The following is a 27045-nucleotide window of genomic DNA, read 5'->3' on the forward strand; positions in this document are numbered from 1 at the left end:
AAGCAGGAATAAAGAGGGACAAAACTGCAGATGCTTATAAAGGAAAATCTTCCATTTCAGTTCCCTAAATGTGTCAGTGAAATGGAAGATAAGGGCAGCACATACCTTTTATCTAGAGTTGCAAAAAAAAAAAAACCCTTAACAAACCAGAAAAGCTTGGACGAATGAGCTTAGGCACTTGTGAGATGCCATCAAGGCATCTCACTGTGTTACTGGGTGCTCACAAGCCTCTGAAAAGCTGATCTTGAAAGGGAGACACAGAATTAGATGCAAACAGTAGAATTAAAGGTATTTTGAAATTGAGATGCTTGTTTGCAATACCTTGCTGATAGAAAGAGCACCAAGTCAATGACATTGAAACACAGTGGTTTCAAAATTGTCCAAGAGATGGATTTTTTTTTTTGAATGTGGGACTAATTTTTTTATACAAATTCAAATAAACCAAATAAAGAGACTTGAGTTTAGAATTTAGCACAAGCAATAAGAATTTAACCAAAACTGGGGGTTCACAGAGGTAACTGAGAGGCTCTAGGGACAATGAGAGGTTGGTCACAGTGGAGGAGGGAGCCTGAGCTGGTGTTGCAGCAGGTACTGTCAGATGGAGTGGCTCCCACTGTACACAGCCTGCCTTTGCCACTTGTTCTTTTGCTAAAAATTTCCATTTTTGTGGAAATACTGCATCCACCAAGCAGCCCCATGTGCCACAGAACTAATAAATAAAAGAAGGAATCATTTTCTATGGGTTTATGCTGGGGGACTGGCAGGCTGAGTTCTCCAAGGCTGCAGCACAACTCTGTTGCTTAAAAGACATCAGAGAAAGCCACATACTGCAAATGTTCTAACCACAGGAAAAACTCAAATGGAAGTTGATGCTTTACTAAGCACCAGTGAATCCACATGAGAGAGAAACCTTAAGTGAAGAGTGGATTTTCTGATCTCTAATAGCCACTGACTCCCAATCAAGGTTTTTTCCAGGGTTTAATTCATTCTCTTTTGGGGTTTTTTCAGCCTGATTACCTGCTCTCACAAAATTTGCAAGCAAGGCATTTACTTCTTTGAAAATAAGGTGGGCTCAAGAATTACTGGGGAGAGGATGGATGGAGTGTGATCTTCCAGGAAAATGTTGAAAATCAGATCCCATCAGCCTGGCAGGGTTGGGAGAAGATGCTGTGCTGAGCGTGCAGATGAGAGAGATGAGCATGGTATTTTTAGAAAGTCAGCCAAGCAGAGAGTGCCACGTTCCTTTCTGTGCTCTTCCCTTCTTTTTAAACCAGCCATCATCATCCCAGAGGTGAGAAGGGGTGTACTAAGTATCAGCTATAAAATAGCTGATTTCACTAGGTAGCATTGCTAGGGAGGTAAAGTTTTGTTATCCACCACATTGCCTGGGAGGGGAAAAAATGTCAAGGGCTGGACATGTTTCAGGGCACAGGAATGCTGAGCACAGGACAGTGCCCTGTGCTCCATGGGCAGCTGGCACAAGGATGCTCTGGCTGCTGCTGAAAGCCCTGTGGCCAAATTTCATGCACATTTCCAAAGTGTGGAACACACACGTGTTAACAGCACAAGCCTGTGCATGTGCTTTGCTCTCAGCAAGCATGGGTTTATTTCACCTTTCTTTGTGATCAGCTAAAATGAAAATGTTTATTAGCTGCCTGTTGCTATTACTTTCACAGCTATGAAGTGGCCTTTGCATTACAATCAGTTGCTTTGGCTCCTATTGTTTTTTGAAGTATTAAGGCTGTGCAGGCTGAGTGTGCAGGCAAGGACAGAAACATTTGTTTGCTGAAAAGCCATTTGCTTGGTTTCCAACTACACTGTCATGTCTATTCAACAATTCCCCCTCTTCCTCTGGGTTTCATCATCCCCACCCCCTTAAATATCACAGCGCAACCCCAGTCTTGTTTTCTGCAAGAATTCTCCTTCTGTGTATAAAATTAATCAGCAAAACCAGAAAGGGAGTACTGGCAACCCCCCATGAATCCCCACTTCTGGCAGGTTTTTCTCTGATGGATGCAAGTGCGGGGTTTAGTTTGCAGGCACACACAGCATCTTAGTGATGGATGAGCCTCCCATTCCTGACACAGTGGTGGGGCTGGTGTTACAGGGCAGTGCAGTCACAGCCACTGGGCTCTGCAGTGTCATCCAAAGAGTCTTTTTCTGCACCCAGCAGAAGGTGCACAGAGAAGGTGATGGCAGTTTCTGTGTCCCTGCATGGGGGGAGCAGCAAAACCTCACTTGAGAACTGATAATGGCAGTGTGGCCACAGCAGGGCTGCCTGTGAATTGAGCACATGAAGGAAATGGCATTGCTTTCTTCTTAGGGCACCAAGTGAGAAGGGCCTGGGGCTGTGAGAGCCAGAGAGGGTGATCATTGCAAACACCATCAGCTGGGCCATCCTTCACCAGGGTGCCACCCAGCCCTGGAGGTCATGGGTTTGGAGTGGGGGGCAATGGGCCAACTTCAGACCAGGATTAACTGTGGTGGGTGTTCCTGGGGTTGGATATCTCTGAGACTGTCCCAGGAACACCACCCACCATGGGTTGTCTGGAGAACCACAGAAGTGCCCATGCCAGAGGGTAAAGGCAACTACATTAACATGGACAGTTTTCTGCCTGCTTCAGAAGGTAAAACATGGCAAAAATTACAAATACAGGGACTGCAAGGATTCCTGCATACAAAACTGTCATAGAGTGACAGCCATGGTGCAGCTTGGGGCCCTTCCACCTTAAAGGCTCTGGGTGTTGGCAGGTCCCACCCGTGGCTGGGGCACCCTGCTCTGCCTGGGCACAGCCTGATACTGCTGGTTATCTCCCTGGGACAAGGAGGCCAGGACACTGGAGGGGAGATGTTTGTACCAAGGCATTTCCAGCTCATGCAGTGCTCACACCTCTGCCTTGCTGTGTGCCAGAACCCTGTGACAGCAGCACTGGCACCGAGGAGCTGTAGAGTTGGTGTCACCAGTGCCATCCCAGTTCTGCAGTAGTGGCCACTTCTAGCAAACCAAAACCCATGACCAATATTGCAATGGATCTCTCAGACAGCATGGGGACTGCCAGGAGTGAACTTGGCTGTAGCCATCCCTCACTGAGCTGATCAGGAGCAGAGTTGTTACAGGTGGCTGCACCTTATTTGTCTTAACTGTCCCTTAAAAGCCTGGCCCCAGGAGCCACAGCATGGGCTCAGACCCACAGGCACTGAGAGCAGAGAGAGCACATTTCCCATGGCAATAAATGCAGCTGAAAACTGAAGTCACCATGGCTTGAGTTCTGCACCATCCCTGTCACTGCCCAAGCTGCTGCTGGTGGTCACACTGTCCCCAGGCAGCTCTGCACAGGGGAGGTGACAGGGAAAAGTGGCATTTTCCTGTCCCTTTCCAGGCAGCACAGGGAGCTGCTGAGATGGGCAGGGCCTCCAAGGTTTTGGTGTGCACAGGCACGGCAGAGCAGGCCCTGGGCAGCCAGGCAGACACAGAAATGGAAACTCTGCTCTTCCCTGAGGAGCAGTGCAGCTCCAGGCCAGCCCCTACATGCCTCTGTGTCCCAGTGTAAGAGACAGATGCCTTCTGCTTCTTGAGACTATATACATAGATGTGTCCTCAAGCTATATATAGATACACATTACAGAGATAAAAATCTTTTATACAGATAGAGGTCTGCTTGCTTTTCAGTTCCAGCATGTACTGTTCCACTGGCAGCCCCTCAGGGCTGGGAGTCTTTCAGATGGGCTGTGAAGTGAAGAAGCAGCACATAAGGAAGGTGTCTGACAGCCTGAGACATGGGGAGGAGGAGGTGAGCCCTGCCTGAAGGGTGTCCTTGAGCTCTGTCCTGTGTGTCTAATTTGGTGGCACAAACAACAACCTATACCAGAAATTCTGGCTTTGATAAATCCAGGTTGGGTTGCTCAGCCTTGGTAGAAGCAGCCAGGACATCATGGACCTTGGTGGTGGACACTGTGGGGCTGGGAACAGGCAAGGGCAGTAGTGATTCTGCAGCCAATTTAACATCAGCCAAAACAGCATGCTGACTGATTTTGTTACCAAGCAGTTGATGAAAAATGCCCTTTATGAGAAGAAATCCAGGTGAATTGCTTTAACTTGAGGGCCTGAGTCCTGGATTTCCCCTCAGCTTTGCCCAAGGCTCCAGTGGGTAGGAGCTCAAGGGAACAAACTTTCACATCCTAAACCATCACCTTTTATTTTGGCTTGGAAAGCATGCAAATATCTGTCCTTCAAAGGGTCTAGAGAGAATCCTTATCTGCTGTTCACATCATGTGTGGCCTGGTGGCCATCACCCCAACAGGAGAGGGGAGGAAAAAAGGAAAATACTTTGGTGAAAGAAAGCACTTGGTGCTGGCAAAGACTTTCAGTAGCCATGGAATATACTCTGTGTTGTGTTTGCTTTTTTCTAATAACCAGCCATGGTGATGAGCTCCCCCACTCTCTGCTTAAGCAATAGCCACCAGTGGTGGCTGAGATGGTTTTGGACTCTGGGAAGACAGATAACATCAATAGCTAAGGGCCATTCGTCTTGTTTTGGTTTTTATCCCCCCCATTTATAAACATGGAAAAAAGAATTACTGACATTTCTGGCTATTCCTTCCAAATTTTAATTTGGTGCAAAAGTCAGATTCTGGCTGTGCTGATTGTGGAAACCCATCTTTATTTTTTCTCCCTGTCATTTTGTCTTTACATTCATGCAAGTTCCCTGCTGAGCTGTCTCTCTGAGTTGCTCAGCTCTGAAGGGCAGAGCCCCCCTCCCCTGTCCTGGGGTGAGCACATTCCTTGTGCTGAGCAGGCAGAACAGGACGGATTTCCTTCAGTGCCATTTCCTGATGATTTCTGACTAACTGTGGAGGAAGTTAAACCAAAGAAATGATGAATCTTCTGGTTTTTTTTTTTATTTTAAAAACACTTTTAAAAAGACATCTATTGTTTTGAACTGTAAACAGCCTGCCTTGCTGTCCTGCTGCCTGCCTCATCTTCATGCATGAAATTTACACCAAAAGCCAGATAAATTTTCCTCTGGGAAGCCCTTACCATTCTGGGGGAACTTCATTTGCCAGGATTAGTACACTGGGCTTGCTCAGTGCTTTAAAATAATTTCCTCATAGTCTAAATGAACATACCCTAAGACATGACTGAGTCACCTGCTTATGTGGCCAAGGGCAAATCTCTCAGCCTCTGGATTTTTGGGGCCCCAAGGGGCCTGGGCACAGCCCTGTGGGTGTGAGGCTGTTTGTCAGGGGAAGCAGCAGCAGGAGGAGGCAGGAGAGGGTCAGTGTGTCCCCCCTGGGCACAGCCTGACACAGCCCTGGCTGGGCATGTCCTCGGGCAGCTCAGGTGGGAAGGGGAACAGCTCCGTGTCAATTGGGGCTGGTGGAAATCAGCTGGATGCCACCGCAGCAGGGGCACACAAGCCCCACTGGCACTCCTCCTGTAAACTTTGTCTCCCTTTGCCTGATAAGCCTGGCTGCTTCCTGAAAGCCACATTAATGCTAAACAGAAAAAAGGAACAGTTATGGAGACCTTGGGGATTTAATGAATTCCTGTGTTGCTCAGTCCTCCATGTCTTTCTGTAGAGGAATTCTCACTTTCAGACTGTATAAAAGGTTGCATTTAAAGCTTGTCCTGAATTTTGATCTGGAAATTTAAAGGAAAAAGCTCTATTTGCCTTCTGGCACCTCCTCAAGTGCTTGCAGACACCTGCCAGTGCTGCCTCTATTTGGTGTCTTTTCCTTTTCACTGTTGTGTAACTCTACAAAACACTCAGTGGCTTCCCAGAGAAAACCAAGATGCTGGCAGAGCGACAGGCTCCTGGAGCAGGTGGCAGAAAGGATGCTTCATGGGAGGGGTCTGTGGGTTTCCCCTTCTAGGGGAAAATGCAGAGCAGGTCTCCCCCATGCTGCCCATGGTGGGAAGGATGCTAAGAAATGACAGCAGCAGCAAAGCCAGCCATGTGAAGATAGCAGCAGTCAGAGGCACTTCCAAGAAGCTGAGCTCCTGACAAAGAATGGAATTTCTGAACGAAGGAGCAAACTGAACTGCAACAACCACCACAAACCCATGCCATGAAAAAACCCCCTCAAATTGCCCCAAGCTTTAAGGCCCTGAGTGTGAGCCCATCAGAGAGCAAGGGCTTTTCAGGCTCTTACACAGTGATGGATATGCCAAGATCCCAAAGCTGTCAGAGCAGGATGCTGGGGCTGTTTAACAATGAGCTTATGCTAAAATTGGATGTGAAAGAAAAATCAAAGTAGAACAAAACAGGACAGTGAATGAAAGGTTGGGCTGCTCCCTGCTGCCTGCTGCATTACAACAGGGCCTGGGATCAGCTCCCCAGGTGGGAATGGGCTGAGCCACTGCCAGTGCATCCTTTGTTTCTGCTGGATGTGGTACCCCTGGCTGCCAGTGTGCTCCCATTAATATGTATAACCCAATAGCTGAGTCCCTCTGCACTCTGTGCCCTAAACAACTGGAAGAGGAGCTTTGGATGCTGTTTGATGGGGAAATGCAGATCTTAAGACCTGTCAAAACACAGTGTGAAGCCTGCATAAGTTGCTAGCAAAAGTGCAGGACTAAGAACCCACAAATTCAGTGTTGTTTCTGCTACTGCCACTGGCCTGGGGGAAGTCACTGTCCTGCAAAAGCCACATGAAAAACTGGAACTAAAGTATGGTTCTGTGTTCTAGGAAGGGGACCAGGACACCAGCTGGTTCATCACAGGTCCAGTTTATTGAAGAAAGTATCAAACACTTATACAGCAAATAATAAGCTTATGAATATTCTATAAGCCAAGCAATCTATTGGTTAAACTATACCATGAACTCTTCCTCATTCCTTAGGGGTTACATCTCTCTTTTCTCATGTCTCTTTCACTATTTGTTATCCTACTACAGCTAGGCCCAAGGACACACTATCTTTGCAGGTGCAGGACTTGGAATGAGCCATGGCTTTGTACTTTTCTAGTCTCTTTTCAACTAAATTCCCAACAGTTCTGTTGCCAAAACTCTTGGAGATCTCCTGGAGAGAAATGAGCTATCACCACTGTTGTGTTGAGCTGATACAGAGCCCAAGGACAATGAAGGAATGTCTGTTTCTAAGGCAGATGCTCTCCTGAGCATCTCTGGCTAAAATATTGGTTAAAGCAAGTGCACTTTTACCAGAAGAGTTGAGGAGACAAAACGTGCAGGGCTGAGAGATTGGATATGAGAAGAAGGTTCCTCGCCCAGAGGAGATTGTTGTTGTTATTATTATTACCCAATCAGTAAAGTACTTTGCATGGAGGTGTGGAAGTGTGAGAGCTTCTTGGCTCCCCCCACGGTGGGAGGACTGATGCAGTTGTTTTTTGACCCAGTTGTTTCCCTCTGAGGCTCTGGGAGGAGGGACATTGAGGGAGGTCTCTTTTTGGGAAGTGCTCCCTGGTAAAAGGGCTGTTGCCATTTCTGCTGGGCAGAGCACATGGAGGAGCTGTGAAACATCAGTCAGACTTTATCTGACCTTTTATTTGTCTGACCCGGCCTCCCTGGAAGACCAAACACAAAATGTCACAGAGTTCCCTTCTATCAAGGCTGCAGGCGAGGGCTTATCTGAGCCACACGTGTCTGTGTGTCTTGAGCTGAGCAGCCAAGTTTCCATCAGGGCTCTCCAAGCCCTCCACCTCCCTCCATCCCCACGCTGTGCCTCCAGCCAGATTACAAAGCGTGCAGATCCAAAAGTGGCACTTGCCTGAAGCAATAAATAAACTATTTCCAAACTACCTGGCTTGTTAGCAGCAAGGCTTGCTCAGCTCTCCTCCCATGGACTGCCTTGTTTCACCTTCCAATTCCCAGGACGTGCACATTGAAAGGATCCCACATTCCCAGCTTGCTGCATGTGGAAATTGTATTACCAGCAACTACACTGCTCAGCACAGAGCAATTAAAAGACCAGGTTAAATAACAACCAGCCTTTGAATCCAAGCCTGGAGCATGTGCTGAATAAATTTGTGCTTGTGCTCTACATGGTTGTTCAGGAGCTGTGGCCCCTTCCTGCCCCTTGGCTGTGACTGGGAGACTGCAGCTCTCCCTGTCCCAGGAGGACACAGACATCAGCCCAAGCCACAGCTTCACAGTTCTTTGTTATGCTGCAAATAATCTCCCTGATACACAGGCACATGACATTTTTTTGCAAATTTGTTTCAACTTGCATCCAAATATTTTATATGAACAAGTCACTGCCTAATAAGAGAATTTAAAAATGGAAAAAGCATGAAATCAAAGATGTGGGAGCTTATCCCATAAGCACTTTCACACACCAAAACAATTAAAGATCACAGCTACCTTTTATATTAATTTATTAGAAAAAAGATACAGTTTAATGTGCAAATATATACACCAAACATTACAATGAAACATGAGGAAGGTGAGCCCCTTCCCTCTAGCAATGACTTGTCCCTTCGTAACAGAGATGACTGTTTAATGCTTCCCCACAGATTTACAAATACAAAAAAAGTATAATGCTTCATTTGCACAAGAAAAAGTTTATTTTTATTTGAAAACAAAAAATATCCTGGCTTTGACATGGCAAATGTCTGCTATTTTGGTGGCTTTCATTTTTTTTAAACCTGAGCAAGTTTTGCAGAACAGGGGGACAAAGGGAAGGCATTGCCCTGTACTTTGTTCTCATCACAGCATCTGGTGGTCTTTGAATTACTGAACTTCTGAATTATGCAAGTGAATGCAACTCCAAAATCTACATCTAGGATGTAGTTAGTGACAATGAAGAAAGCAGGTGCTACCACTGGCAAAGTGAGCTGGCTGAAAACACCTTGCTCCAGTTTCATGGCTGCTGGCATTTCTCAGGTTAAGTGTTCATTTCTGCCAGTAAGGAAATTAATGCTGCCTCCTGTCATAAAGGAATTAGAAATGTGGAATGTATATGGGAAATGTCCAATAAGCAAGTGAGCTGTGGACCTGCTATGCCTTGGTCAAACGTGCAGTCACTGAAGGAGAGAGTAAGGCCATATTAAACACATCAGTGGGGGGAACCCAACAATAACCACAGGACTCAAACCATTGAGCTTGGCTGTTTTCCATGTCATCCTGCAACCAAGTTTCATCCAGCAACTCCACAAGGTGACATTTCCAATTAAACCAAAACAGCTCTGCTCATTTAGTGCTCTCCCTATTTTTAATGAGAGGCCCCAGCAGCTCTAGAGAAGGCACTACAATACCTGGGCTGGGCAGTGCCAGTTCCCTCAGCAGGGTTTGCTAAGGACCATGGCCACTCTGTGCTCTCTGCATCAGCTCTCACCACACTTTTGGAAAAAACACACGCAAGTAACAGACCCATGGCAAAAAGAGAACGTCATCAGGAATGTGCCTGGCTGGCCCCAGAGCCAGTACTAACCAAGGGCTCCAATCTGGGCTATATTTTCAGTCATGACAGTGTCAAAAGCTGACTCAGTTTTCACATTTTCTTTCCTTCTTGGCCAAGGGATTAGGATCTAAGAACAGCCTCAACTGAACAGCAACTTCTTTTTGCTCTGTAACACTCCTCCACTCCCAGCAGCTTGCTCTGTGGGTACTGGCTCACAGGTTTGTCAGTCATGGCTCCCCTCACACCCAAATCCTTCGTGGTGAGGTGGCCACAGCAGATTTGGCTTTGCCATCCTCCCACCATCCTGCTCCTCTTAACCCTCTTTGAAGTATTGTAGAATTTGACTAGAACAAAAGGGAAAAAAAGCCTTTGAGAAGGACTGCTCTGCTTTTAAATTTTATCCCCCAGTATTTTTTAATTGCTCCTGTTTCATGTGTTGTACCTGCAAAGAATGTCATGGGCCCTGCAGCAGCTGGTAAAAACAGACATCACATGAAAAATCAGAATAGACCCTCAAACTTAGCTCTAAGTTAGACACCAGTGAGCAGCATTTGATCAAGATAAGAGTGTTGTGAGGGCAAGCAGGGGACACAGGAAGTTGAAAGGGGCCATTCTCCTCTAAGGACAGTCCCTGCCAAGCTATATGCTTATGTCCTTTTAGGGGAGTAGAAATCCAGATATAGCTCTTTCTTCTCTAAACTTCTGAATGATCTGTTGGCCAGGTTTGTTGAAGTTTAAATATTTTTACAATAAACTAGAATAACAAGTGAGTCAGTTGTCTCCAATAACTTGGTGTTTTTCCATTTGAGAATATTTTCTGACAGCATGAAAGGAAACACTCCAGTCAAACACGAGCTGATCTGTGATTCTGATCTGCATCAGAGGCTGCTCTGCCATCGCTCCACAACCTGGGATCTGCAGCAGCAGAACATAACTTCACTCACCCTTTGTGGAGGTTGTCTGTCTGTAATTTAAAATGCCTTTTAGGTGGTCTTTTAACCCTTTCAGTGCATCAGCACATACCAAGAGTTTTCAGGGACACGTGTTATTTGCACACTTTGAAAGAAAGGCAATTCATTTGAGCAGAAAGGCAAAGGTCTCAGTATCCATAGCCCTTCCCTGCTTCCCTCTCTCTGACACCTCTGTGCAGGTGCAGATCTCCACTGCCTCTCCCCTGTCACAATACCACTCCCAGGGCATGGGTGCTCCCAGCTCTGCTAAGTCAGTTAGAGGACAAAACAGCTGGGTGTTAACAAACTAAATTTCACACCAGACAGACAAGATGCATGTGGAAAAGTTGGAATTATTTTCAAAATTTTTATGAACATCAACTTCAATTTGAGAGCTTTGGTGAGGGGGGAGAGGAGCAGGCAGGAGGAACAGCAGGTCAGCTACCTGCAGGATAACCCCAATTTCCGAGCAGCAGCTCTAGTCCAGGACACTTCACCCTGCAGGCCTGGGTGCCCCGTTTGCCCCAGTCAGTGAAGGTGCTGGTGACCCTTGTTCTTGCAGGGTAACCCAGTGAGATCCTGGTCACCACAGATCCCCAGGGGCTGGGCTAAACAAGCAGTGAGACCTGCAAGCCCTTCAGCTCTCTTGAGGTAGGAGGAAAACTGTGTTTCTGTTAGCTATGCTGCCTCTGCCACGGGATGAGCGATGGCCTCCCAGAGTGCCTGAATGGTGGGAGCACACAGGGGATAAGGAACAAGCTGAGGAGGAGCCTTGACATGCCAGTGGTTTCTGCAATGGCATTTCTATGACCTCTCTTTGTAGATTAGAATTTCTAGGATGTCAGGTTACAGCAATGAACTGAGTAGTAACAACAGGCACATGAAGGGAGGCCAGGGAATTGGCACTGTCAGAGAAGAAATCTTTTGTAAGGGTCCTGTCTGTCTGTCCCTGATGACAGGATCAGACCTCTTATGGCTACTGGGACTCACCTACAGGAGCAAAGCCTGCGAGACCAAACCCAGTGTGGGTCACTGAGCACCACTGCCCACTTCCATGAGTCAGGTGGCTGTGTGCCACTGTAAAATAAAGACCACAGCCAAGCATTTAAAGTTAAATATCTTATAAACTATACACACATGTCATCCTGAGATAGTGCCTGTAACAAGTCCCAAGGTAGATAAGCTTCCTGAACCCAGAGGTCCTCATGCTGTGTGAGCACATTGTTGTCCTGTTTTGGCAGGCTCCTGGCCTCCCAGAGCACGCTGCACTTCCTAATGCTCTTTTTTATTTTGGGGTGGGTCTAGTGAAACAATCAGATTGACGACTGCTACCAGCATTCCAATGGCATTCCTTCTGCTGTTCAGATGAAAGCAGTCTTGATCCTTTGCCAGTTCTCTCAAGGCTTGCAGAAACAGGCTCACAGCTTCCCTTTCTATTTTTTGGCCAGCCAAGAGCTGTGTGGCTGCATCCTCCTACAAGAAGAGCAGCTGTGCTGTGCTGAAGACACTTCCCAAGACAGGGGAGGAAACATCAGTAGGAATCAGACAGAAAAGTGACAGGTATGAGCCACAATGGAGGGAAGAAGCTGAGTACAGTGACCACCATCCAGAGGGTCAAAGACCATGCATTCCAGTGGCATGGACACGTAGTCCTGTTTTGAGTTCTGACAGCTTCAGCTCACAGCCAGACCTTTTAAACCCAGGGGAAAATATTTTTCAAAATTCTCTTTGCTTAAGCACTATATAGTCAAAAAGTTCTTATTATTGTTTCAGTATTTTAGCCCTTAGTTGATTAGTCACCAAAACCTGTCAGATGCCTGTTGCCACAAAAGCACTCTGAGCACCTGCAGCATTTGTAGGAATATCAAAAAATAGCTTTAGCAACTAGGAATTATGCACAGAAGGAGAAGGCAGGAGGAACTAGATTAATACAACTTGTAGTGGATTTGTTAACATGAAGTGTATGACTCGTTGCAGAATCATGCCAGAAATGGTACCATGGAGCACACTGGTAAGGGCAGTAAAAGGCTAATGCATTGCTTCAGTCATCAGTGAACCACTCACTCACTCAACATCCTTCTTCCAGCTGAAATCAAAGGTCTCCAGTAAAAATGCCTCTACAGACTGTAAGCATCCTACAACTCTCTGCCTTTGAGCTCTCCTGTGATAGCTGCTTCATTAGCATTGTGGTTCCAGTGCAAAAACAAACCCCTCCAGATCCCTTCCAGAAATCTTCTTCCTTTATACTTTTGATTGTCGTTCATCTGTCCATTCCTGCTTAGTGTTCTGTAAAGCTTGAGTCTTCTGTTCATCTACCTGGACATAGTCCACTCTCTGCTCCTCAGACAGAAAAGGTTTCTATGGGACAGAGAAGAAAAAAACAATGTTTTAATTTTCACGTTGAAAAGGGGTGCTAGTAAAACTTAGCTTGATTTTCTGTTTTCCCTTTCCCTCGTTCCTTGACTGCTTCCCTTCACCGTGAAGCTCACAGTGACATCAGCTGACAAAAGCATTGCTTTACAGCCTGCTTCAGCTACAATCATCCATCTGTCACCCTGTCACTCAGCCCAGCAAGTGAGGGAAACATGCTGTACTGGCTATTTCCCTGCAGATAATCATTCTCTCCTCATCTGAGTGATGCTGCTGCAGGGATAACCTAACTGATTTCAGATACAGGGAGGGTTTAAATAAGAAAGCTTAAGAGTTATGAGTCTTTTGCATCTGGGAGTATGGGCTGATGGGCAAAATGATACATAGGACATAAAATGATCCCAACTGACAACAATTCATTGCTTTGCAGTCATACCTACCCACCACTTGTGTAGCTTAGAAGTTCTTTGGAACAAGGAACACATTTCCCAGTATTGCAAAAGAAATTGAAATGGTTTTGATGATGCAAGAATAAAGATGCACATTTTGCCAGACAATAAGAGATGGTACAGTTTTACCCCATGGATTTATCGTGGGCTGCAAACTTGTTACTGCAAAGAGATTTTTGGGAAAACTAGCAGGAAAGGCTTTGTGGAGACTTGATGAAAATGAAGGAGCATGCAGAGATCCTGCAAGCATCAACCTGCTGGCCCACAAGCCCATGGCTGCACTTCCCAGAGCAGTCTCATACCCTGTGCTGAGCTTGTGTTAGCAGCATCCCTCTGAGTCACTAAGGACACCTCAGCCCCCTCACCATGCTTTTATCATATTAACCTTGGGCCCGACACACATACAGTCAGCTGGAAACAGGGCTGGCTTCATCATGGCACTCAGGGCACCTAGCAGAATGCCACCCTGGGTCTGGATTTCCTCCCAGCAGACCAAAAGGCAGGAGGCTGTGGGGTTTTTCAGATGACTCCTACCTTCTGCACAGGGGATGGGGAAGCAGAGTTAAAATCCAGTGCTAAGTAATCAAGGTTAGATTTCCTTGTCCATGGAAAAGCACCACTGTATGGAGAGGTGGCCTGTCTGTGTTCCTGTCAGGGAAAAAGAAAAACTTTTAATGCTCTAAAAAACATGATTCTAGAAGGAAACAGGATCACAGCTGGGAGCTGGGAGATTCACCTGGCAGAATGTGAATGAGAACAGTCAGGGCCCTCTGTCTAAGCCAAAGGTGCATTTGGTTACTAACCACAGCATAACACTGATAATTGTGGGATAAAGAAATTGTGAGAACATTTTTCTCCTGATAATTCTGGCAAAAAAACCAAAACAGACTGATTTACACTCAATTTTATCAAGGACTTGTGTTCAGCTTCTCAACCCAATCCCTCAGAATGCTCAGATTTGCAGGGGTGCCCATTTAAACATCATCATTCAATGAAATTGAAGAAATGGTGAAAATTCAGTTAAAATCCAGAAACTGAAAATTATTCTCATAAAATTACAACCACAAACATAGGTCAGGTTTTCCTAGACTAGAAAAACCAAATAAGGAATGGTTACAACTGGAACTGCCCTTTTGAGCAGATTTCAATCTGGTAAAGATGTGGGTTAAAATTGGAAGCTATGGTTCATGGAGACTGTGGTCAGTTTTGCAATATATTTTTATAGCTATTGGACTCTGGCTGTGGAGCAGATCTGTAGACATTGGCTCAGATGAATGGATTTGAGATCCATTTCCACCTAAAATTCAAAGTAAAACAAGATTCTGATCTTTTGCAAGATATGGCTAAAGACTAAATGGAAAAAAAAGAAGCCACAAAGCCAGATGTTCCTCTTTCATGGGATGGGAAGTGGGGTTAGTGCCACCAGCCAAAGCAGAAGCAATGAGACTTTAATGGGAGTTCTGTTTCTGCACAATATTGGTGTGTTTCTTTAGGAAGTGCACTAACAGCTTTCTGTTATTTCCTAGGAGATTTTGCAAGGCACACTTTTAAAAGGTGAAAAGATTTAATTTTCTTTTGTCTTAATGAGTTCTCATGTAAATATGGCTGATCCCTGTGATCTCTTGGAACTGTTCAGCAACATTCGTGGGCGAACAGCTGAGTTCTGCAGAGCAGGAAAAGGGCTTCCCTTATCTCTCTGTAAATTGGTCCCAGTGTCTTTGGTTTAAAACCATTTCATCATTTGAAAAAAAAAAGAAACAAACCAGAAGGCAAAGGACAAACCTCCTCAACGTTTTTTTCTTAGAAAACAAACTTCTGCATTCTCCATCAATGTGAGAGAGCAGCATAAAGCAAAGGATGGCTGTGTGAAAATGACATTACCATATGAATGTAACTTTCTTCCTCTTCTCCGGAAACTGAATTGGCAAATATTCTTGCTGAATTAATACTGTCTCTTTCTGGTGAGATAAAGCTCATTCGATTGCTATGAAGAAAAACACAGGAGAGGTTAAGGAAGCATCTTACAGATGCACTGAAATGAAGCCAAAGCCTGACACAGTCCATATGGTGAATAAACTCACACTAAGGCTGCAGCCTTTGTGGAGAGGATGTCCAAAGCCACTCCTTAGTTCTAGAAATAGTGTGCTATATTGCTGACGGATTTTGTTGATTTTTTCCTCTGGGGTTTATGAAAGTTTGCTATCTGGTACACCAGAAACCATAAAACATTGAAGCAATTCTCTACCAAGGGGCACAGAGCTATCATTCATTTGGGTGATGATGGGGGCAGTTACTTGGCTGCGCAGGTATCCACATTTTGGGGACTGATGTGAATTCATCAGTCTGCAAAGGAACTGGGTCTGGCTTTGCACACAGCGTCAACGCCTGCCACCCGTGCTGTGGAGAGGGCTGTGACTCAGCTCTTGCACAAGGAAATCTCTCCCATGAACATAATTCTCTCAGAGGTGCATGGTGAATAAATTACCACAGGCAAGCACAATGGGCTTGGTTAATAGGAAATTAGATGGCCTCTCTGTGCATGAACAGCATAATTCCTTTTGGTGTATTAGTTTCTGGCATAACTTTTTAATTTTTGTTAGTGTAAAACATGCAAACTCACTCTAAGCTCATTATGCTTCAGGACTCTGCACTGTGTCAGCACTGATTAACCTCAGTGCCCTGGCAGGGGTGCTGGGGAGGCAGGGTATTGGCTTTCCCTAACAGGCAGTGCCAAGGGGCTTAACCAGCCTTGGGCTGGATGTGAGAGAGGGCTCTGCAACTGACAAACTGCTCATCTTGTGTCTCTTTTGCCCTTCATGTGACAACCTGAAATGGGGGAGTGGAAATGCCCTGTCTGGCACTCATGCCAGCAAACCCCCACATTTTCTGGAGTGCCCAGGGTGTGCAGAGGAGGTTGGTGGGAATTTATGGCTTTTGCATGCACACTTCGGTACAGTTGCCTTTTCTTTTGTGCCAAGAACCCCCCTAACCAGCAGGCTGAAGGCCTCTCCTGCTCACAAGTTCCCTGAAGATGGGTCTTCTGCTGCCCTTGGAGCCCAACACTATCATCTGGTCATACTACCTGGGCTTTGGGATCAAAGGCATTTGTTTTACCAACAACTAATTTCTAGTGACAAAAGGTCATGCCAAAAGTTCAAGTGTGGACTGCTGTGCAGAATTCTACACCCAGTGTACAATTCAGGGAGCTCTTTATCTGATCTGGTTCTACTTTGCTGTATTAATTTTAAGAAGCAAAAATGGATTGATCATACTTTAGGCATGACAAGCTTTTAGCCATTGTAGCAGCCACACCAGAGCACAGACCAGCTCCAGGTTAAAAGGAACCTTCAAATCATGACACTGAATTCTCTGGAGCTGCCCATTGTGAAAGGGAGCCCTGCTTTTCAGAGACAGCAAAAGCCTGGGGGATACTGAAAGAAACCTTGGGGAACTTCTGTTTGTGGACTTTGCCAGGAATCTTTACTGTGGGATGGGATAAGTTATTTTTAACTCTACTCCATGCTAATGCTCAGAAGATTGGAATGGCAGGTTTCTTGTTGACTTACTAAGGCACAGTCCACATCCTGGTCACGGCAGCGTGCTCCCGGATTGTGGAGAGATTCCTCAAGTCCAGAGGAGGTGGTCGTGCTGTAGGAAAGAACAAAAGGAATTATGTTTTCAATGAAAAGTACAGACTGTTCAGAAAAATGCAGTTTTGTATTAACAGAAAGAAACTAACAGAGTATTTCACAGAACATAACCAAGAAGGAAATCAGTAACAAATGACCTCTTTGGTCAGTGCTGGAAAGCAAAGTCCTCCAATCACCCTAAAATAACAGAATAAATATAGTGTGCATAAAGAGACCAAATGCCACATGAGATACATACACTTGCCCCAAATAAGCTCTGTATATGCTGCCTGGGAGAGGCTGGTTCAGCCTACAGGTTATAACAGGTTTTGGATTGTGTTCTAAACAAAAAGGTCCAACACATGGAGATCAGGACCATCCCTGTCACCACTCAATGTACATGTGCCCACCATTTTCAAGACCCTTTAAGAAAGGATATGAGTTTCCTTTTCCTCATGGCAATGGTCTAAATGTCTGCCCCCACTTTACAATAGCACTGCCTGAACCAACTTCTGAGTAACTATGTGGTTCTGAAACCCCAAGAGCTTTATTGTAGGCTATGTTTAGGCAATTTCCCCACTTGAAATCTGAATTTTGTCCCCAGTATATTCTCTAGAAGTGCAACCCAGATTTTGGACATGCCATGAAAACAGGAGTGGAAAATTACCATCAGCAAAAGCATCTGCAGAAAATTCCTGATTAAACTAAGACAGCTGTGCCTATCCAAGAGAGGTTTAACTACAGCCAACACATCAAGTTTGAGTACTTGAGTGTTTGTATGTCCCATTCCTGGCAGGTTGGAGAGCTGGTGAGACATGTACCTCAGAGTGGCAGGATTTAGCCTGCTGTCTCTCCCAGGCTAGGTCCCCTTGGCTGTTTGCAGTCACAGTGAGAGCCAGGCAATCCTGGGCTGGGACTGCAGAAGCAGCCGTGGAAGCTCTTCCACTCACAAACCTCCCTGCAGGCACATCCCCAGCTACGGTGCTGTAAGTGACCGTGCAGCATTTCAACCCATCCTCTAGAGGGAGAATTGCTTTAAGACATGCCAAGGACACTGTCAAAGGAGGTCACCCATGTCCCCACCAGCAGGACCCCCAGGCTTTGCACTTGAGGTCAGGGCTTACACTTCCTCCGAGGCTTGAGATCCCGGTTCACCGGAGGGGGCTCCACGTCGGAGGGGAGCTCGGGCAAGGGGCTGGTGAGTTTTTCAGTGCTGACCACGGGGAAGGTGAAGGTGGCGGAGCCGGGGCTCATGGGGATGTAGCCGTCGGGGGAGCAGTCGGAGGCGGGCGCGGAGGGCGAGGTGCTGGGGCGCATGGGCACGTAGCTGTCCTCAGAGCTGTCGGCCGAGCACAGCGGGGAGAAACGGCACGGCTGCAGGGCAGGGACACAGAGAGGGGGCTCCGTTAATGCACAGCCCAGGCACCTCCCAGCCAGGCTGCTGGGAACACACCTGAGCTGAGCCCAGCACTGCTCTGATGGACAAGACACACACGTGTGAGCTCAGGTGAACCCTCCAGCTCTGGAGCAGTCCACGCTGAGCTTCACGAGTCACTGCTGGAAGCTAGGACCAAGCTGCCTGGGGACTTTATTGGTGAAATCAGCCAGCTTCAGCAAGGCCGCACTTGCCTCTCACAGCAGTAATTCCGATCTATAAAATGAGGTCGGAGTTACTACTGTCAGAGGCAAGATCTTAATCCTGAATACAAAAAAAGTCTGAAAGGACAACACCTGATGAACTAGACTCTAGCAAATGTGGAAATGTGTCCCTGAGAGAGCACACACAGACCCTACAACTCACTTCTGATCACGGAGAATTAGCATTAGGAAATCACTTTGCGCAGGTTAGCGCTGGCTGAGTGGTGAGAGGGAGTGATTACAATCCTTGCAAGCTTTCAAAAAGGAGAAAAATATAAGTTGCCCACCAGCAGCAAAGGATCTGCCACAGAAAACAAGATCCAGCCCCAGGCTGAAGACTGGCTATGTGATGTGAGATGGTGCTATTTAGAACTGCGTCTGTCACAGGCTGAGGCAGGAAGCTGTGGACTGACAGAGCCTTCAACCACACGCACTGTGACAGCAGACATTTTCCAATGTCCTAAAGAAGAGATATCCCTCAGGACCATGGGGTGATAGGCTTCTTTAGACCCCTCTTTCAAGGAATAAGCCCTGGTGCTCTTGGTCAACAGCTTAATTCATGAAGTTACTGGGAACTCTTGTCATAACAGACCCAGCTTCATCTGCTTTAAAAATGGGGTGCTCAGGATTGAGGCCTCTCCCTCCCTCTTCTCTCAAAGGCTGACTGAAGCCACAAAGCAGCCAGCACTGAAGTTGCCCAAAGCTAGGCACTTTTTCCACTTCTTAAATTCTTCTGCTGAACAGAGGAGAGGAATGATTGAGTACCAGGATGTGAAATGATTCACTGAGAAGTTTCTGCCAGTGTTTTAAATTTGTGCAAACAGAGTACTTACCAAATTCAAGCTAAGCCTCTTATCTCGACTTCTTAGGGAACTGCCTTCCATGTCTGCTGTGAGGAAAAAAAAAAGTGATTAAAAATGGGATAAGGCAGTGCAACCTTACAGAGATAATTCTGGAGTAAAACATATGGCTCTAAAATAATTGGAGTTTTATAAAGATTCCATAACTCCTAAATGAGGAAATACAATGACACTTAAGATGAGAGCCAACTCAGCAGCATTTCAAGAGTGATTACATTATTTTAAGTATGAAACCAAGGAACCTGTTCATGTATAATCCAGCTGAAACTTATGCCTCCTGTAACACAAACAGTTGGGGAAAAAGGCTGGTGTGGGAGCAAGCAAGCAAGCAAAGATTTAAATGCAGCTCCTGCTCTATTTGTTCTCTGTTTTCCCATCTGTCAAACTGGGGAAATTATATGAAAAGGGGCTATTATAGATATTATTTCTTGGATATTTATTTTGGAGCCTTTTAAGGTGCCAGGGAAGCAATTGTTATTGTACAGAAAGTGGTGTGTGGGGGAACTTAATGGTAGGAGAAAAATTCTTTGTTTTTTCATCCAGAAGTGCTGATGTGGTGCAAGGGGCTCAAGGTGATGGGGAATGAGCAGCCAGATCATGGAGACAGTCACCAGTCTCTTGTGCAGGTGGGCCTTAGTATAGGCCAATTTTATTTTCCAAGCAAAAGCCAAAAATGCTAAAAGCCAGCATTCAGCACATAGAAGTTCAGCTGTGGGAGATGCTTATAACCACCATCCTTTCCTGAAAAGGGGTTTTCTGTGCAGAAAATGGCTTTTCTGTGAGAATACCTCAAATCCCTGCAACCATGTTAATCCATTCCCTGCTCTTATGGTAGAGATGTCAGTACTGCAACTGGGGGCATTTTTGTGGTACCAGCCAAAAGGGCTAAACAAGAACAAAGCAATTCTGTTAGTGCAGATACATCTTCAGAGAGACACAGTCACTGTCCTGGGACAGCTACAGTTATTTCTTTTGGCAAAAAGACATTGAGGCTGTGGCAGGTACCAGGATACAGGTGCCTCACAGTTTATCCTTCTTCATGGCACTTCCACTAGCTCATGCTGCTTTCTCCCTGGGCTAATTGCATCTGTGCACCTTTTGCAGGTTAGCAGGGCAAAAAAATAAGTTAATAACTTGAGTGCACTCACTGAGGAAGCTGGTGAGAAACTGCTGCTTTCTCCCTCTTTATTTTTCTGATCTTTCTTGTTAAACACATTTTAATTCAGAGTTTAACCCTTCAAGTGGTTTCAGCTACACTTAGGGTAAGAAAAAGTAGCAACACTTATTAATTCATTGCTGCCCCCATCAGGCAGAGACAACCCTGCAGCACAACATGACATTTGGCCACTTAATCCTCTTAGAGACATTTTGGTGGGTTGGAGGATCATGAACCAGCTGTGTTGGGGCAGCACACGTGCACAAGCAAGAGCGGCACCTCTCAGAGAGCAACCAAATGTAGCTGATAATTAAGAACAGCAATTCCACTGATGGGTGTTTCTCCAGAAACCTTCCAAGAATTGTCTGTACACTGACAGACTGAGCAGAGATCTCCTTGCTTTAGCTTCTGAGCTTTAAGAGCAAGATCTAACAGCCCCACACATTGTCTTGTCATTCAAACTGCAGGAGTCTAAAGGATGCTTGTCCTTAAAAACCTACACTTTTTTCCTCATCAAAAATGAAGATTTTCACATCACTACAATATACTTGATGATTTCCAGCCAGGTATTCCAGCTGCCTCCCTCTGTCCTGTGGCTCCATGTAATAGTTTTCTCATACTGCAGATGCTGGTTTTTGACACCATGATGTTCTGGGTTTTGGTTGTTGCTCCTGTTTGTGATGAAGGTGTTTCAGGAGCAAGTGGAAAAGCCAGCTCAGCTCAGAGTGGAGTTTGCTTTACAGCCTTGCCTTGCTCTGTAGCAGCAGGTTTTCAGACTGCCCAGCCTGAAGTGCAAGGACAGAGTGGGATTTGTTCAAGGACACGCAGAGTCCCTGGTTCAGCCAGGATTACATCCCATCCCCAGTGTCTCCCTGACTTCCTGGTCTTTACTCTAAGCTGTGAAAGGACACGCAGCTCTCACATAACAGACTGTGTGCAGCAAAGCAGCACAGCTCCAGAGGCATTTCCCACATTTTGACCTGTATAAACAGAGATTGGCACTGCCCAAATCAGTGGCTGACTTCTCATTTTGGTTTTTCTACTGCTTTCTCTTCTCAGGAGGAAGGGGGAAAATTAGCAAGACAGGAGGCACCCTGAAGGGATCAGAGCCAAACTGCTGCCCATCTGCACACATACTGAGAAGCTTCTACACAGCAGGAGCAAAGCTAAGGGACTGAATCCTGCTTGCCAATTCATTTGAAAGCAGCACTTGGTGTTACATTGGGTGGTGTAAGATTTCACAGAGGGGAGGAGAGAGAGGTACAACAGGAAGTTAAAACCACTCTGTGCATGTGGGCAGCTCCATCACACTGGTGCTGCTTTGCTGCCTCTTGGAAGTACACTCACCTTTCCAGTTCCTCATGTTGTCCAAGCTGGACAAGGAGATCCTTCTGGGCACCAGAGCCACCTGGGCCCGGCAGACTCCTGCGTGGCCATTCTGCAGGGCCCCCAGCTCCTCTCCCCTCCTGTCGGAGAAGTGCGTGGGCTTGGGGGGCCGCGGCGGCGGCGTGTTGGACAGCACGTCCAGCTGCGTCACCCCGAAGGGCAGCGCCTTCTGGCTCTTGTCAGCCTGAAACTCAGGGCTCAGCGGCGTCCCCAGCAGCGGGGAAGAGGAGGAAAAGTCACTGCATGGCCCACTAATGTCTGTGTTCCTGGACACCACGCTGGGATTTGCCGCTGCGGCTCCGACCTGCTGCACGGCGCCAGCACTGGCTGGCTGTACAAGGTACAGGGAGGGCTGAGATTGCAAGGAGTCAACAAAAACATCGTCTGATGATGTTTGCTCCAGAGATCTGTCTGAATTTGACCAGCTGTCACACCTGCAAGGAGACAGAGGTCAGGATCTGAGCTTTCCTTTTCTCCTGGCTGTAAGAATACAGCAAACACAAAACTCAACCACACAGTTTGGGACAATATCTGTCCCTTCCCTCTGAGCTGCACTGGAGGCTGGGGCACTCTGTAGAGCACCTTGGGCAACAGCAGGTGTCTGGGGGGAGCCTGTGTGTCAGATCCTCAGCCACCCACCTTGGAAAGGGACAGGACCAACACATGATGCTCAATCACTAATCTGTGCTATGAAAAGCACCCTGTAAATTGGATTAGGCTGGTAGTCCCCTGTTGTGTTTGGAAGCCAGCCCTGAGTGGCAGGGCTCCCTGGGGCTGTGCTTCATGCCTGGACAGACAGAGGGGGGCTCCAGCCCGACACAGGTGGCAGAGCCCAGACTCACCTGTTGTGGCTGAGCTTGCCCGACTCGCAGTTGGACAGGAAGAGGTAGTCAGGGAGGAAGACTGAGCCCGACTCGCTGGGGGTCTCCTCGGCAGCAGCGTCGGCAGCAGCAGCGGGCTCCACTGAGAAGGAGGGGTCGGCGATGCGGGACGCGTGCGTGGAGGCGGCCGGCGAGGGCTGTGGGGACGAGGTCGTGTGAGACAGGCTCTCCACAGAACCTGCAATGGACACGGATGGCCCGGCTGAGGGATGGCTCTGACTGCCCTGGCTGTCACCACCCTGCTTTGCACCAGGGATGTTTTACACCAGAGCACCAGAGAGTCAAGGCAAACACTGGTTCTGGGTAGAGGGGATCCTGATTTTGGTCCCCCTGCCCAGGCTGTCAAAGTCCTCCATGCTGCTTGCTCTGGGGTCCCCCTCTCCATCCTGCAGCCAGCAATGAGGAACAGACTCTGCTGAAGAAAGAACCGAGGCACAGCAGCCTGTTTCATCAAGTGGTTTTTTAGTATCTAATGCAAATACTTAATTATTCATCTCCAACACTTCAAATTAATGGTGACAAGGAAAGGGATTGGTTTCTTGCCACTTGCTAGATCTCAGTAGACAAAGCTGAGCTTTCCAGCTCATGGAGTAGCCAGACAAGCTCTGAACTTGTCTGCAAGCTTTTTGTGCCTCTCTCAGCTGGCCACCAGACCACAAGAGTTTCTCTCCTGAGAAAAGTGACACTACTTTTCTGGAGGTCACAAGGTGCAGGGAGCCCGAGCTCAGTGCCACCTTCTCTGGGCATAACACTCCAGTGTCCCCAGCACAGAGTTTGATGGCAGTGGGACAGGAGGGGGTCTGGGCTGCAGGCAGTGGGGCTGGCCCAGAGCTGGCTGCCTGCTCACACCACCAAGAACACCATCAGTGGCAGCCTGTGGCTGACACACTCAGACCCATCTGGCCTGAGCACTGCCTGGCAGCAGAGAAGTCTGGTTCTGTTCCTCTCCTGGCCTCTGTCCCTGCAATGGCCACACAGAGTCAAGCTAAACAAAGCTTTTGGGCCATTCCAGCTCAAAACATCAAGTGCAATCCAGACCTCCCACAAGGGGCAACTGTGGGGTAGGAAGGGTGTCTTTACAGAGCAGCTCCCCAAAAGCAGCTGCTCCTGGCAGCAAGCTCAAACAGTGGCACCAAGAGCACAAGTCCTCAGTTAGGGAATATGGTTTCTCTAATGAAGTTTCAGGTTGCTGCATGGCAGTTCCTTCACCAGAGCTGTGTGGGGATGGGGCAGTGCTCCCTGGGTCCCTGGCACCTGCAGGGCTTGGCAGTGGATGCCCATCTCTGGCTCAGACACTGCCTGAGGCAAAGCTGCCAAACCCTTCTCCAAAATGAAAAACCCCACAGCAGAAACGAACACAAGAAACCAGGAACTGCTGATAAAACCACACTGAGAATTTAAATGTCTTCAACATGCAGCAAGATGGCAGATTTCTGTAATGCTGATATCCAGAACTTGATGGAAATGCTCGGAACCAGCCCCTGACAAGCTGCATGTGTCCTGTGCCCCAGATCCTGCAGAGTGTGATGAGGTCCTAAGACCCTCCAGCAGGTCCAATCTAGTCCCAACCTCAACAGAGGCACAAGCCTTGGCACTGCACTAGGCTGCTGTAGTCACTTCTCAGCCTGGGAGGTGCTGGGTATACATGCAAGCAGACCAGGGGGTTGGAGAGGACTGCCAAGGCTTGGGTGGTTAGACAGCACATGACTAAACACAAACTAAACCCTCTCAGTCACACGGTGCAATTCCCGGGGCCATCCTGTACAGCCGGGAGTTTGGCTTGGTGATCCTTGCAGGTCCCTTCCAAATGGGGATAGTCTATGATCCCAGTGATGCAGGATCCCACACCAGCCACAGCAGGCTTCACCCCTCATCTTCCTGACAGCAGAAGAAGAATAAAACAGCTGATCTTCCCTCCCTGCACCATCCTACATCTCATCGCTTTCAACCTGGGAGGGAGCTGCCTCTTTCCTTCCCATCTCCCACTACTGACTCCCTCCAGTTAGCTTCAGAGATCTGGGCAGTGGTGGGCCTCAGGTCAGCAAAGAATGTAAGAATATGCTTAAATTCAAGTGTAAGCAAAGGATTGCTTTAATTTTGAGCAGGTGCTTAGTAGCAGCAGGGTTTCATCAGTGATCATCTGGCTTTTACAGGGCTTCACATTTGCAAAGCAGAGCTGAGGGTTGCAGCCTGCCCATCTGAAAAATAACTTTTGTTCATCATGCTGGCTCAGACAGTAACTCTGCTTTTCATTCTAGGACTCAGAGCTGTCTTGCAAGCTGACAATGATCAAACACACACTGGGCTAACTCCCATGGGATCTCAGAAAAGCATGTTCACTTCACCATCTGACTACATGTAAAAAAACCCCAACAAACCAACAACTAAAACTGCCACAACGCATAAGAAAGAAATTAATGACATTCTGAGTTATTAACACAGAGAAGGAACAGGCCTGAACTCCATCTGGTACTCAGGGTTTAGCCATGGATTATCCCATCAGGAAAGGCTGTGAGCTGCAGACCACATGGCAACGGTTGTGAGCAGGAGGGAGGGGTGGGGACAGCACAGACCTGCCCTTTCCTGACCTTCAGGGGCTCAGGGACCTGCAGCCAGCTCCTCACAGACTGTTCCTGTCCCTGCCAGCTCTGCTGGAAACCGAATCGTGTGCATTAAAACTACCACAGCAGCTGGGCAGAATAAATTATGCATGGCTACTTTCAACAGTGAGAAGGCAGAAAATTGGTTTGGTGCCTGCCATCCCCTTTGCCAGAGAGACAGCAAGAGGCTCCAGCTGCCAAAATAACTGCTTTGGTGGCTACTAACACCAAACATTTCTGCCCTGCAGTTATGGAGAAAGGCACCACAGAGGCTGCACAGCATCTTCCACAGTGACCTCTCCCATCAATGAAGGGCCATGGCTTGGAGAAACAAAGGGCTTTTCCCTTCTGCTATGGACCCCAGCCCCCTCCCCAAGAATTGCTATGGTGCAACAGCCATGCAAGGACATGGTGGAACAGGGGTGGTGTTCTGACATCAACTACCCCCAAGGCTGCACTGACATGCCAAGGTAGAAATAATAACAGTAAGGCTTCCTAATGAAACTGCTTAAACACCTTCCCACTAGTTTCTCCAATGAAAAGCTGGCACATTGGATTGTGTCAATTACTCACACTTCAGCTTGCACATGGTATAAACTGTGCCCCTGCTGTCCTACAGCCACTTCATTCGATCCCTGGGGAACGATGGCTCTATTGGGAGGTTCCACCAAAGATGGAAGCAGGATTTTGCTGAGATAGGGTAGGAAAACCAGGAGCAAGGCCTCTTCCTCTCTGCTCCAGCTGACTCCCCAAAGGTGCCAGCTCCCTGTGATTCCCAGCGCAGCCAGCAGCACTTTCTGGTGGCAGCAGTGTGTGAGTGCTGCTGGCAAGTCCTTCCTGACAGCCGCCCTCCCAGGTGCTTCCTGACATCTGCCTGGAGCTGCCATGTCATCTCTCTGCCTCCCAGCTGTCCCCTCTCTTGTTGACTACAGAGCTGTGCTCACAGGAGCTTTTGTAACTTGACTCTGCATCTGGCTGCCAACACCTCTGGAGTGGGGACCTGGCTGTCCATCCTCTGCTGCTAGAAGGGACTAACTGGGAACAACAGGACAGCCCTTAAAGCTGAGTCACTGCATAAACCTGTGGCTACACTTTGGGCATTAGGCAGAGAAAGCAGCAGATTGTGTTTTGGCCTCAGTCACAGCAAATTTTCAGCCATGCACAGATTAAGAGTGATATGACTCACAGCAAGGACTAGTATTTTTTAAAGCAGTAGCATTTAAGTTTAAAAAGCATGTGGCATTTAATAGGGCTTTTCTTTTCTAATGTTAATTTTAAAGGGTAATTTGTTTAAACCTACAGGCTTTTGTAGAATTTAGGAGATCCTGAAAAGTTGAAGCAATTAGCAACTCTTTGAAATGTGATGTGCAATTTTTGGAGCTGTGCAGATTTAAATCACAGGATCTGGATGTGCTTGGCAGCCTGACCTGGATACACCCCAGACCTGAGCTCACTGGCAGGATAAATAGAAGCTCTTAGGAGCTATTTGGCATTAGAGACACAGTAAGTGCATGTCTGGAGGCTTAGCTCACACCACCCCTGATGAGGGCTGCAAGTTCAAGTGCCAGACTTTGTACTGAATCAAGGCAAATGCTCGGCAGTGCTGAACTTCTTGGGGGGTGATAGCTGCCTTGGAGTGTCAGCTTTCCCAGCTGCTGCTGCAAGAGCTGTCATTTCTCATCCATCAGTGCCCACACTGGCAATTTTTGCTCAGGGAGAAACACCAATGTGTAATACTCTGAGTGCTGTCCATGTGCAAGTCTTACAA

The 27045-nt window shown here is 47.2% G+C and overlaps 1 protein-coding gene across 3 annotated transcripts in view; it reads right to left on the reverse strand.

Moving 5' to 3' along the window:
- Positions 1-8316: 8316 nt before the first annotated feature.
- The window catches only part of GAB3 (GRB2 associated binding protein 3), a 65970-nt gene continuing 47241 nt past the window's right edge, over positions 8317-27045 (reverse strand). For 2 of the 3 annotated variants that reach the window (XM_064713340.1, XM_064713342.1), the window contains exons 3-10: positions 22639-22855; positions 21758-22230; positions 19228-19283; positions 17881-18130; positions 16694-16775; positions 15009-15111; positions 13662-13775; positions 8317-12666 (exon numbers count right to left, since the gene is read on the reverse strand). In XM_064713340.1, coding sequence (XP_064569410.1) covers positions 12550-12666; positions 13662-13775; positions 15009-15111; positions 16694-16775; positions 17881-18130; positions 19228-19283; positions 21758-22230; positions 22639-22855 — 1412 coding nt within the window. In that variant the 3' untranslated portion in view covers positions 8317-12549. The remainder of the gene's footprint in view (positions 12667-13661; positions 13776-15008; positions 15112-16693; positions 16776-17880; positions 18131-19227; positions 19284-21757; positions 22231-22638; positions 22856-27045) is intronic. The other variant, XM_064713341.1, reaches the window with a different exon arrangement.

The sequence above is a fragment of the Zonotrichia leucophrys genome, chromosome 4A (genome assembly GCF_028769735.1).
Source record: "Zonotrichia leucophrys gambelii isolate GWCS_2022_RI chromosome 4A, RI_Zleu_2.0, whole genome shotgun sequence".
Lineage (NCBI taxonomy): Eukaryota > Metazoa > Chordata > Aves > Passeriformes > Passerellidae > Zonotrichia > Zonotrichia leucophrys.